The 11684-nt window shown below is 34.5% G+C and overlaps 1 protein-coding gene across 1 annotated transcript; it reads right to left on the bottom strand.

Moving 5' to 3' along the window:
* Nucleotides 1–6044: 6044 nt before the first annotated feature.
* LOC120177766 (phosphoglycolate phosphatase 1A, chloroplastic-like) lies at nucleotides 6045–11450 on the bottom strand. Its single transcript, XM_039183787.1, has 11 exons — nucleotides 11104–11450; nucleotides 10240–10307; nucleotides 9847–9939; nucleotides 9698–9769; nucleotides 9338–9409; nucleotides 8407–8466; nucleotides 8202–8254; nucleotides 7804–7901; nucleotides 7375–7474; nucleotides 6266–6369; nucleotides 6045–6177 (listed from the first exon to the last, which is right to left on the bottom strand). The coding sequence occupies exons 1-11, from the start codon at nucleotides 11390–11392 to the stop codon at nucleotides 6071–6073; spliced, it is 1116 nt and encodes a 371-aa protein (XP_039039718.1). The 5' UTR covers nucleotides 11393–11450; the 3' UTR covers nucleotides 6045–6070.
* Between the last annotated feature and the right edge of the window lie 234 nt (nucleotides 11451–11684).

Raw genomic sequence — 11684 nt, 5'->3', positions numbered from 1 at the left:
GCTCCTAGAGCTTGGTATGAAAGATTGTCTAATTTTCTTATTGAAAAATGTTTTTCAAAAGGGAAGGCTGATACCTTGTATATAAAATGTAAAGGTAAAGATTTATTAGTAGTTCAAATTTATGTTGATGATATAATTTTTTGTTCTACTAATTATGCTCTTTGCCAAGAATTTTCTAAGCTAATGCAAGGTGAATTTGAAATGAGAATAATGGGGGAGCTTTCATTTTTTACTGGGCTCCAAATCAAGCAAAGAAAAGATGGCATCTTCATCAATCAAGCAAAATATATCAAATATATGCTCAAGAATTTTGGATTGGAAAATGTGAAACCCCAAGCCACTCCTATGAGCTCATCTACAAAGCTTAACAAAGTGTGCAGATGTTAAGCTTTATAGGTCTATGATTGGATCTTTACTTTATCTTACCGCTAGTAGACCGGACATTATATTTAGTGTTTGCTTATGTTCTAGGTTTCAATCATGTCCTAAGGAATCTCACTTACAAGCCATTAAGAGAATCTTTAGATACCTAAAGGACACTCCTAGCATAGGACTTTGGTATCCTAGAGACTCTAGCTTTAGATTGCATGCTTTCCTATATGCGGATTATGGAGGTTGCAAATTAGATAGGAAAAGCACCTCCGATACATGTCATTTCTGACTTTTAAAGAAACAAAATAGTGTTGCACTATCTACCACCAAAGCGGAATATATTTCAGCCAATAGTTATTGTGCACAAGTTTTATGGATGAAACAACAACTTTTAGACTATGGAATTTATGTGGGTACCCTTCCTATCAAGTGTGATAATACTAGTGTTATTTGTCTCACTAAAATCCCATCCAACATTCTAGAACTAAGCACATAGAAATTAGATATCATTTCATTAGAGATCATGTCTCAAAAGAAGTTATAGTTCTAGAGTATGCAACTACTTTTCATCAAGTAGCTGATATTTTTACAAAACCTTTTGACAAAGAAAGATTTTGGGCACTCAGGAGAGAATTAGGTCTAACCAACCTACACTGACTTTGTGTTTAAATAATTTCTGCACTTTTATGATTTTATGACAAATGCATGCAAAATGATTTTTGTAATGCCTTCTTTGCTATTAGTTAGGGGGAGTTTATGATTTTCATGAAAATTAATAATATGTTCAAATTATGCTTAAATATATATTTGTTTGCTTGAACATATTTATTTTGCCCAATTAGAGTTGCCTACACAACTATTTATGCTTTAAAATATGCATCCTATTTGTTTTTTCTGTATTTTTGAACCATTTTGTGCACTTAGTACCGATATTGTTCATCTCGAGCGGCTCCGGATATAACTTCACCTCAGGACGATGATGTTTTACAAGATGTTGATGATCCCGTGAATCGCGTCCCTGACGAGCCTCCTAGCTAGCTCTGGTAGTGCAATGCCTCCCTATTTTTAATCCATGATGGAGACATTAGAGTTGAGGTTTGCTTCTATGGAGTCCCACTTTACTACCTTGACTCAGGTGTTCGAGATCGCCTATCAACAGTTGGCACTGCAAGCAATGCATATGGATTCCCGACGTGACATTCTAGCCCGATTCGACGCTGTGAAGAATAGGCTCGATGCTCTCTCTCGAGACTTTGCCACTTTCTACGTACCTCATTTGGATCTTGATCCTTTGTTGGATGCTTGATGATTTTGCCTTGTTAGTTGTTTTTTCGTTGGTGTTGCAATGTCATACTTTGAACTTACATTTTCATTTGAATTTCTTAGCCTTTGATATTTTGGATTTGGTAATACTTTTATGTTTTGGATGATCATATATATGTTTATCATATTTCACATTTTTTAGCCACATTTCCTCTTATTATGACCATGCCCACTATCTTTTGGATATTAATTATGTTGACTGGCCTATTTGGCACATTTGTTCTTCACATCTATATTCCATTTCTTGTTTATTCTTAATTGAATCTTTTTGATTTAACAAAAAGGAAGAGAAATGTTAGAGTAAGGGAAGTATTTTTTCAAGAAAATCTTAAAATTTTTAAAATGTTTTGTTATATCAAAAAGGGGGAGATTGTTAAAAACACTTTGATATTTTGATATACCAAACAAAATTGTTAAATAGTTTTTACAAATTCTAAGATTGTATTCGATTCAGTCATTCAAATATATAAATTATTCTTTAAAGTTAAAATGTCAATTTTACTCCTCACTCTATTGAAAATTTGAGTCCTATACTGGAAATATTTTTGAAATAATTTTTACTAAGGGTTTCAAACTTTAATCGAGTCAAAAATGAATTTTAAGCATAGTAGTACTGATACTACTAGAACAATACTGATACTGTTCAAGAAGTACCGATACTATATACGGTATCGATACTACTTAGTGTAGTAGTACCGATATTCTTAGTGGTGGTACCGATACTACCTTTTTTGGTTTTGAGTCTGTCAAATTCTAGTATACTAAAATGTTACCGATACTATGTACAATATCGATACTACTGAATATAGTAGTACCGATACCCTTATGACAATATCAATACCATAGTTTCCCAACAGTCAAATTTTTGTATTTAATGCAGGGAATATCGATACTAAGAGACTGAGTACCGATACTACAAGCTTCTGAGCAGTATTTAATGCAGGAAACTGCCCCCAATGACTCTATTCACTCCCACAACAACTCAAACGATTGGAATTGATTGAGGGAGTATATAAACAAGATCCCAATTTATTTGTGAAGATAAGAGACAAAAGAGAAATCTATAAACAACAAATTTGAGCCAAATCAAGTCAACATTCTTCAATATTCTTTTTGCTTTCAAAGAACACTTCTTGTACTCATTTTTTATTCATTTCTCAAGTGTTCTTATTTGTTCTTGAATTGTGTGAACACATTCCTAGTGAGGATTTTATGAGTTTCCAATTTGTAATTTTCTCTTTAAGATAGTATCTCAAGAATTTGGGGTATAATTCTTGAGGGAGTTGTAAGGTTACACCTTATCCTCAAAGGTAGATACAAATTAGTGAATTTGTGGAAATCCTTAGTGTGGATAGCTAAGGTAGTGGATGTAGACTTTGGTTGATAAAGTCGAATCACTCTATCATTTGTTTACTTTTTCTCTCAATCTTCCACTAAATTTTTTATTTGACAATTCACCCCCTATTGGCTATTTCATCCTTTTCGATTGACTCAAAAGATTCCTATTAAAAGCAAAGGCACCTCGTAACCAATATGGAGCGGAGCAACCAGCTGTTGTTTAACCAAGCATTCTAGAATCTTCCCAAGCTCTCCTCATGCTAGTTGTCCCTTTTCCAAGTTTCAGGTAGAAAACGGTCTCCAACAAACCTCCAGCTCACCAAATCCATCACTCAAAGAGAAAAACCAAAAAGAGGAATGAGTAAAAATGTAACAAATTTGATTTCTCATTTTTGGGTAAAAAACCTCCAATTCTTGGGGTATGGGGTGCCTTTGCTTATAATAGGAATCAAATTTACTCATGTAATCTTTTTGAATTTTATCAAATTTGCCTTTCATGTCCTTTGTCACTTTTCTCGTACCATATGTGTGCGGGGTTGCTTTTGCTTCTAATAGGGACCAGGATCACTGTGATTGGAAATCTTGTCTTATTATTAAGGGTTTTTATGAAATGAATGAATGTTTTAATGTATGATTGTAAAGTGTAAAAGAACAAACAATGCAAATGAAATGTCAAAATGCATGTATGCAAAATATATTGATCCAAAAAAATATTTTTTAATAGAACAATTCATGAAAAGTTGACAATGTCTCGGTACTATGGCAAAGTGAAATCAAATATTACAGATAAAATCTGGTCTATCTTTTAGCTGATACTCATTTGAGTAACTGGATAATGCGTCATCTTTCTTTAAACTTTGGCACTTTAAAAATCTTTAGAGCTTTTACTTCCTCTCCAATAATGAAAATTTGTAGAGTTGGTTCACAACCTTTAGCTACTATCTTCAGTGTTGAATCTTCTTGAGTCCAACTTGTTTCCTCGGTAGGTAGACTGTCTCTTGATTCTCATTTTTTTCTTTTTCCACGGAGAATCTTTGAAATTCTAACCCAATGAAAGACATTGCTTGTTTCAAGAACCTTCTAAATGATCAGTTATTTTAGAGATCAATATCTTTGAATGAAATGTCATGTTTATGCAAAAATCAAAATGCAACAAAGCACGCGATAAGACAAAAGGAAATCAAGTTAGTAGAAATAATAATTGAAGGAATGTATATTGACAAAGAAATAATCAAATACAATTAAGTACAACTCATAGATGAGACTGCAAAGAAAATTAAAGTCTTAATCGCATGTGTTCTAGTTCTCTTCGGGCTTCCACATGGCTCTAGTGGCTTAAGCTTACTAAATTCTCTATATGAGGTTCAATTCTAAAAAGGGTTCCCAAACTGTCCTTACAAATTGTTAAGGTTAATAAAGACTTCGATTATTACACATTATAAACTTTACGAATCGAATTCAGTTTAGGTGATCACACCATTAAATCCATGTCTCAGAGCTAATATTAGGATAGACATTTAGAATGCTTTCAAGAGGTACTTTGCCAGACTTACACGATAAAGACCAATGTTCCCTTGTGGTGTGGTGTTTTCCCTACTTAGGTTAAACGAGATGAAGCTCGGATATAGAACTATGATATGCAACAATTCTAAATATATTGAATCAAGTGAAAGCATTAACCGGACAATTTTTTTTTCAATTTTTAAAAGAACATAATGAATTATAAATTAAATAAATTCGAACTCAAAATTTCCAAATTCCAAATCTAGTCTCCTGTCTTGAAATGTTCATCGACTTCGGTCTGTCTTTTATGAACAGGATGTTAATATATCATGAGTTGTCCGATATCTCCCTCTCACTTGTATGTTTTAGTTTGGAGTCATCATTCTACTAGAGTGTATTGAGTTTGTTCGTTATATCATTGGCTTATGCTGTCGCCGATGGCTCCACCGGTGTCTTCATTATGGTTAACTCTTTCATGGGCTGTCCACTTTCCTGAAGATACGGTTGTTTGGTTGGTGGCTAACTCACGAGGCTCTTCCCACCGGTCATCGATTATTTCTGCTCAGATTCACAACAGACATTTGTCCCCTCTGGGTGTGGCCGAAGAATCTGCCCTTCACGCCATTTGTGATTGCGATAAGGCGTGATTGATCCTTACCTCTGCTGGATTTCCTTCTCATGTTACCAATGGTTTTCATGCATCTTGTGGAGATTGGTTAGAGGATATGTGTTTACATGTTACCAATGGTTTTCATGCATCTTGTGGAGATTGGTTAGAGGATATGTGTTTAGGTTTGCCCCCAGAAAAGTTTACTGATTGTTGGTTGTACTTATCAGCTGTGGTATCCTCGGAACGTATTTGTTCATGAAGGGAAACGACTTCCAGGTTGGCATGTGGTTGCTTCTGATCATGCAATTCAAGCTTCCTATGTGCATGATTCGACAACACCTAGCTCCTCCACGTCCAGTGCTGCGAATGTTTCCTGGTCAAAACCTCCTTCGGTTTCTATCAAGATTAATCTGGATAGTTAGTTAGTTAGTTCGTGCCGAGATCTAGCACAACTGCTGTGGGCGTGTTTGCTCGGGATCATCATGGAGCAGTCTTATCATCCACCCATGCTATTCCTATTCTGCATTTGAGTGACCCGATCCTGATAGAAGCTGCAACGATCACCTGTTGCTTAGGAGACGGATTGTGCAAATGCTATAATTTTTTTAGAATATTTGATATTTATATATTCGAATTATTTTTACATAAAATAACAATAATAAAAAATAAACGCATATATACACATATGTATGCCCTCCTAATTTCTTAGATGAATTGAAGAGCGTACCACAATGTAAAATAATCCCTTATAATTAGGAATTATAAATGTCAAATAGTGGAAGAATAATCAACATTGCGTTTGATGAACAAACTCTACAATTTAAAACTGTTGTACAGAAATTTTAGCATGGAAGAAAGAATGAAATTTGCATAAGGGCTTCCATATCTGATGGAAAAGAGAGAGAACATCAAGTCCTTGCATCATCACACAGTTGCAGTCTTGGGAGCAAGAAAATCTGAGATCTTATTGGTGTAGAAATCAGGTTGTATGGAATTGCTGGGGCTCTCAAGCATCGACAATGTTGTAACACCTTTTCATGGGACAAAAACAGAACTTTATATGTATATCTACAGAATCTTAAAATGGAGGAAGAATGAGAATGCAGTAATTAGTTATACCTGAGAGAACAAGAAGTGTTTTGCAGCCACCATTTTGTCCAAACAGAATGTCTGTATCTAATCTGTCCCCAACCATGCATATCTGCGATTTCAGGATGCCGAATCTGTCGTGTAACATGAAAACGATGCTATGAGGGAGCAATACTTGTTATTTACCACAACTAAACAGTTTCCGGTGTCCATTTGTCTAGCATCACCACAGCCGAGTATGTTAGATGGCAATCGGCAGTGAAGTGATCTTCTATTTAATGTGAAAGACATAAAAAAGGGAAAGGGTGAAGTACAGAAATGGCCCCCCTACTATAGGGCACTTCTTTGTTGAGTAACCTACTATTAAATGTTATAAAATAGTCACTCGACTATTCACATGTTCCAAACCCGTCATTTTTCGTTAAAAAATTGACAACCGTTTGAACTCAATGCTAACCTGTTGACTGAGATACAAAAAAATCATATTTTAATTATGTCTACAGGCACCGCCTTTGCTTTCAAGCATTGACTCGACGATATAATGTTTCAAGCACTAGCATGACGAAAAAATGTAACTCAATCCACAAAATATAGCTCAAGCGGTTTCGGGATCAAATTTTATCATATCCTAGTTAGAAGGTTATTGTCCAACTCAGACAATCGTTAAATTTTTAACAGAAAATGACAAGTTTGGAACACATAAATAGTCGGGTGACAATTTTGTAACTTTTAATAGTCGAGGAACTCACCAAAACAATACCCTATAGTCAGGGGATCATTTGTGTACTTTACCCAAATGGAAAAGGAGAAACGTTTGAAAAAAGATACAAATCTTAATCCGAAAAAGGCCCGGAAAGAAAGATTTGGAACATATTAAAACTTCCATTGGTTTGTATGTCAATTACAAAGGAAATTCTGATGAGTTTCAACCGTACTTAATTGATTTCATGTTTGTTCCCTAGTGATAGAACCATAGTAAGATTAGTAACAAATTAAAACTTCCAGTATGGCATCTTATGAATGATAAATATAGCAGTATACAAAATGCACCAGTTCCCAAGTCAAAATCACTCATGTTATCGCTTGCCTGAGGATCGTAAAAGAAACAGGATAAATATTATAAAACTTTGGAAACATACTTGTCTGAAAGGTAGTCCATCATAAAGGTTGAAGGCTTTCCTACAACAAGTGGATCACGTTGAGTTGATCCACAGATGGCACCAACCATAGAACCACCACCTGAAATCAAGTATTTTGCTATACAGTGAATTACAGAGTTGAGGGAAAAATGATTGTATCATAAGATTAAGTTCATACAACAAAATTAGGATGAAAGAGTTTTTAAGGATACATATATCTTCCTAGAATGTCAAACGAACACGATGCCTAGTAGTTTTGAAAGTTTCGGATCATAATCTTTTGCTTTTCTGTGTTTATAATTTAGGGTCCAGTATTCAGCTACTAAATCACAAGTTGTCTAATATTCACATACCTTTTACCAACGGTTTATAAGAGAAGAAGATGATGTTGTGAAAACAAAGTTCAGTTAAGGTTAAAGTGAATAGAACCTGCCCATTCCTGAGCATCTGTGAGGTGAGTGACGGCATCCCGATTTGTAGCAATGAAAAGACAACCGGGATTTTCACGTATACAAAGTGTTCCATACCTCCATTAAGAGGAAAAAGAAAACTTAGTAACCTCATAAAATCAAGAAAACCATAAATATTTAGCTTCACTGTGATAAAAATATGACATTTGTTAAACCATCAATCTTCAGCTACTAATCAACAGTAATGTGAAATAAAATCTTCATTGATCTATTAAATCCTGTTAGTTATACGTTTTCTCTGGTTCCTTTAAAAAAACTCTAGGCTGTGTTCCTTTTCCGCGAAACCATATGGTACAAGTAAACTGTTTGCCAGGCGAGTGCACACACAGGTGTGTTATTAGAAAGTGAAGAACTTACTGGACTTTGTAGTAGTTGAAGTATCGATCAAATCCAACGACCACAGCCCCAACCTATATATAAAAAATGAAAGTTCAAAAGCTTCTTTCTGTTTGTTTAGAGCCAAAATGGTTAAAATTATGATCATTGAGACATTTTTTTTCAAGTGTTGCAAAGTTAGAAAAAAGGGACAATGATACAGATAACAAACAAGATAAGATTTTACATCATGATCATGCTCCATTAGAAACCCTGGCTTTAGCTCTATCTTCTTTCCACCATCTTCCTGCGAAATAATTAATACATAGCAAAAAAGATATGCCAATAATAATAATAATAATAATAATAGTAACAATAATAATAATAATAATAAGCTGCTAATAAGTGAATTCGACATGATATTCAAGTTCTAAGATTAGTATAGTTACACCTCATCCCTGTGCCAAAACTTTCTACACCAGCCAGTGAGTGCAAGATTAAAGCAGTAAAAACTCCTCAAGCAAAATAAAAAATGTCAAGGATCTTTTTCGGTTGAGTATTAATAGCTTGGAAGTATACGATCTACAGAGAAATTTAATAGATATATTATCATCGGTATGCATCTTTGTACCAGCTACATACATGGCATGCTACCCCGCCAAATATAGTTTCCAATAAAGAGATGGTTCTATGATATTGAAAACAGGGAAATGAAGAAATCCTAACGTAAAAATATTAGTATCTGCTATATCCTTTTTCTTCCAATATCGATAAATAAGCTCTTAGCAATAATCTTTACCAAGTTTGTTTACTAAAAAAGTATAAATTTTCATTATATCAAGAGAGGCCATACTCCACAGAGTAAAGCAAAGAAGTACAGTAAGATATATATCGAGTAGGAATACCGATCTTACAATCCGATTGATCAAACAGCAGCTATTAGCATCTTTTGACTGACTTTCTGGGATGAGGAGAGGATTAAGGTAGAATAAATTAGAGCAGCTCACTCTTTTGTGTTATTACTGCTAATTTTCATATTTGATTCAGTGAAATGATCCTTTAACTGTTTACAAGAGTTTAGCAAGTTAATGAGAGGTCAATAAATTTATGAGCTTTGCAGATTCCATAATGTTTACAGAATAATTGGTGCTATGTTGCAAACTGAAACAAATACATACCGGCCCACCAAGGTATTGGAATCCTGCAAGCTCAAGCTCCTTTAAGATGCCATCCTCACCAATGACATAAACCTATATCATGATAAGCCATCGGTCCATAATCATTCATGATATACTTTAGGAAGCTGATTCAAAAGTGCTCATTGATACATAAAACCTATGAGATAAGGGGGATAGAAAACAGTGAATGTAAAAAAGAAGCAACATTTAGTACCACTAATGATATCATGCAAAAACTTTTTAAACATATATTGTTATGCTAAAACTTTGGCTTCCAGTTAAGAAATAAATTTAGGCATGGTGGTCCATCTGATAGAAGATTTCCAGTTGTGCAACACGTGACTTAAAAAAAATACTCACTTTTTTATCTTTTGGGAAATTAATGGACTTCAGATATGCAGCCGCAGCAAATGAAGATGCAAAAATTTCCTCCTGAAATCATTAATCAAGTCAGAACTTATGGTTGGCAGCTGAATGTAAACAACACCAGTGAAGCTTCATGGACTAACCTCACTGACATTCAGACCAAGTGTCTCAAACTTTTTACCATATTGTTTCCTGGATTTGGTCGAGTTGTTAGTAACGAAAACCAGTCTTTTCCCCTGAGGAACAATGAGATCAACATCAGCGACGGACGTAGGATTTTATGATAGGGAAAACGAACTTATATTACAAATTTAGGGGACGAAAAAAGATTCTCAGTAAAAGAAAATATAAAGAAAATGTCTAAAATATATGAAATTTGAAATTTTCAGGGATCGACAGCTCTCCCTCAGTCCATCACTGATCAACATGTCTGTTAGCTATAAAATATGGCTTTTTTTTCTAAAAGAAAGAAGCAACCTGATTTTGCAAATATCCGTGGAGATAATAAAAATACACATCCAGGCTCAATTACAAACCTTTGACCGAAGCATATCAAGAGTTTCAGGGACTCCGTCTATTAATTTATCACCCTTCCATATAACTCCTGCAAAATATCCATCTATTAGCAGAAAATTCTTTTGGTTACATCAATGTCAATCAATTAATCTTATTACTGAACTCATCAGTTCCATGCAATATCAATTTATCAAGAGATCGATCCCAAACAAAAAGGTTCTTCCTTTTTCATTAAATTTCTTAGCATTTTCCAACATGGCTAAAGGTGTAATTGCCAAAAAACTATATTCTACAATGACTGTAGTCAATTGTTTCATCATATTTTCCACCAAATTCCTGAAAAGCAATTTCAAGTGAATGCTCCAACTATTAACTAAAAATCAGTGACTTAAATAGCAGTCCGCGCTATAGCACCCGTTGTATAGCGATAACCGTGCTGTCCGATATTATTGCTGTATGACCACAATACCCGCTATGTCTACAATCGCAATAAAAAAACCCAAAAACAGGACTGCAACCACAATTTTAATTCCAGCTAAAACCCCACCAATAGGCATTATTAGATAAAAGTTAATCACTGTCGAATTAAATAACCATCTGCTATCGGAATAGCGGCAGTCTGAAATTTTTATTTCACTATCGTCATATCCATAATAACTAGAATAACACCAGTTATTACCACAATTATGATAAACGCATCACAACCAAAAATACTACGAACAACACGGTTATAACCACGCATCGCAATAAAAAATACCACCATAACCTCAGTTTAAATCCCTGATCACCGCCATCTATAGATAATGTTTTATTTTTCAGAAAAGAAAAGGAAATTAAAAGTAAAACTCATTATAACCATAATGAAAAGGAATGAAAATGATGACCATCGCAATCAAAGATGAAAGTCTCGACGGAGGCAATAAGCTCGTCGGCGTTCTGCAAAGGTTGAGCGGAGGCCCTTGTTATTGTTGTGAAACCCTCCATTGTTCTGGCCGATTTGATGGAAGTGCAGTTACTGAGACCTCTGCATTTGATGGCCAAAGCAGAAGCAGAAAAAGAGTTGAGAGAAGAGAGACTTTTGAGGCAAGAAAACCGATGAGATGGATTTATTAGAAGCTTTGAGGATGTAATAGAAGCTGCAACAGAAACTGAAACTACTGCTTTGGTGACCATCTTCTCCTCCTCTTGCTTTTTCTTTTCTTCTTTTTTTTAAATAATTTTATTTCAGTTTGATGAAGTGACGGCGATTTGTGGCCGTTATGGTTTAGCCACTTCGAGTGGTGGCATTTTGTCTTATCATCTATTTCGTGGTTCATTATTTTCTTTTCTTACATTTATTATTTTTCATTTACATTTTATGACTAGATGTGTTTTTTTACAACATGTGAAAAATTAAACTATGTTATTTATTAATTGAATTTTTATTTCTCTTCATTTTCAGCGATGTGTGAACCATATTATAAGT

The sequence above is a fragment of the Hibiscus syriacus genome, unplaced genomic scaffold, assembly GCF_006381635.1.
Source record: "Hibiscus syriacus cultivar Baekdansim isolate YM2019G1 unplaced genomic scaffold, ASM638163v2 tig00112319_pilon, whole genome shotgun sequence".
Lineage (NCBI taxonomy): Eukaryota > Viridiplantae > Streptophyta > Magnoliopsida > Malvales > Malvaceae > Hibiscus > Hibiscus syriacus.
This window is presented reverse-complemented; position numbering and strand designations above follow the sequence as displayed.

Bases quoted from the DNA above. Each gene is read 5' to 3' on its own strand.
- LOC120177766 (XM_039183787.1), bottom strand. From the start codon at position 11,392: ATGGTCACCAAAGCAGTAGTTTCAGTTTCTGTTGCAGCTTCTATTACA. The intron at 10,308-11,103 runs GTCATCATTTTC...GATATTTTGCAG, and splicing joins TTTCATCTTTGATTGCGATG to GAGTTATATGGAAGGGTGAT. The intron at 9,940-10,239 runs GTTTGTAATTGA...ATTGTTCCTCAG, and splicing joins TTGATATGCTTCGGTCAAAG to GGGAAAAGACTGGTTTTCGT.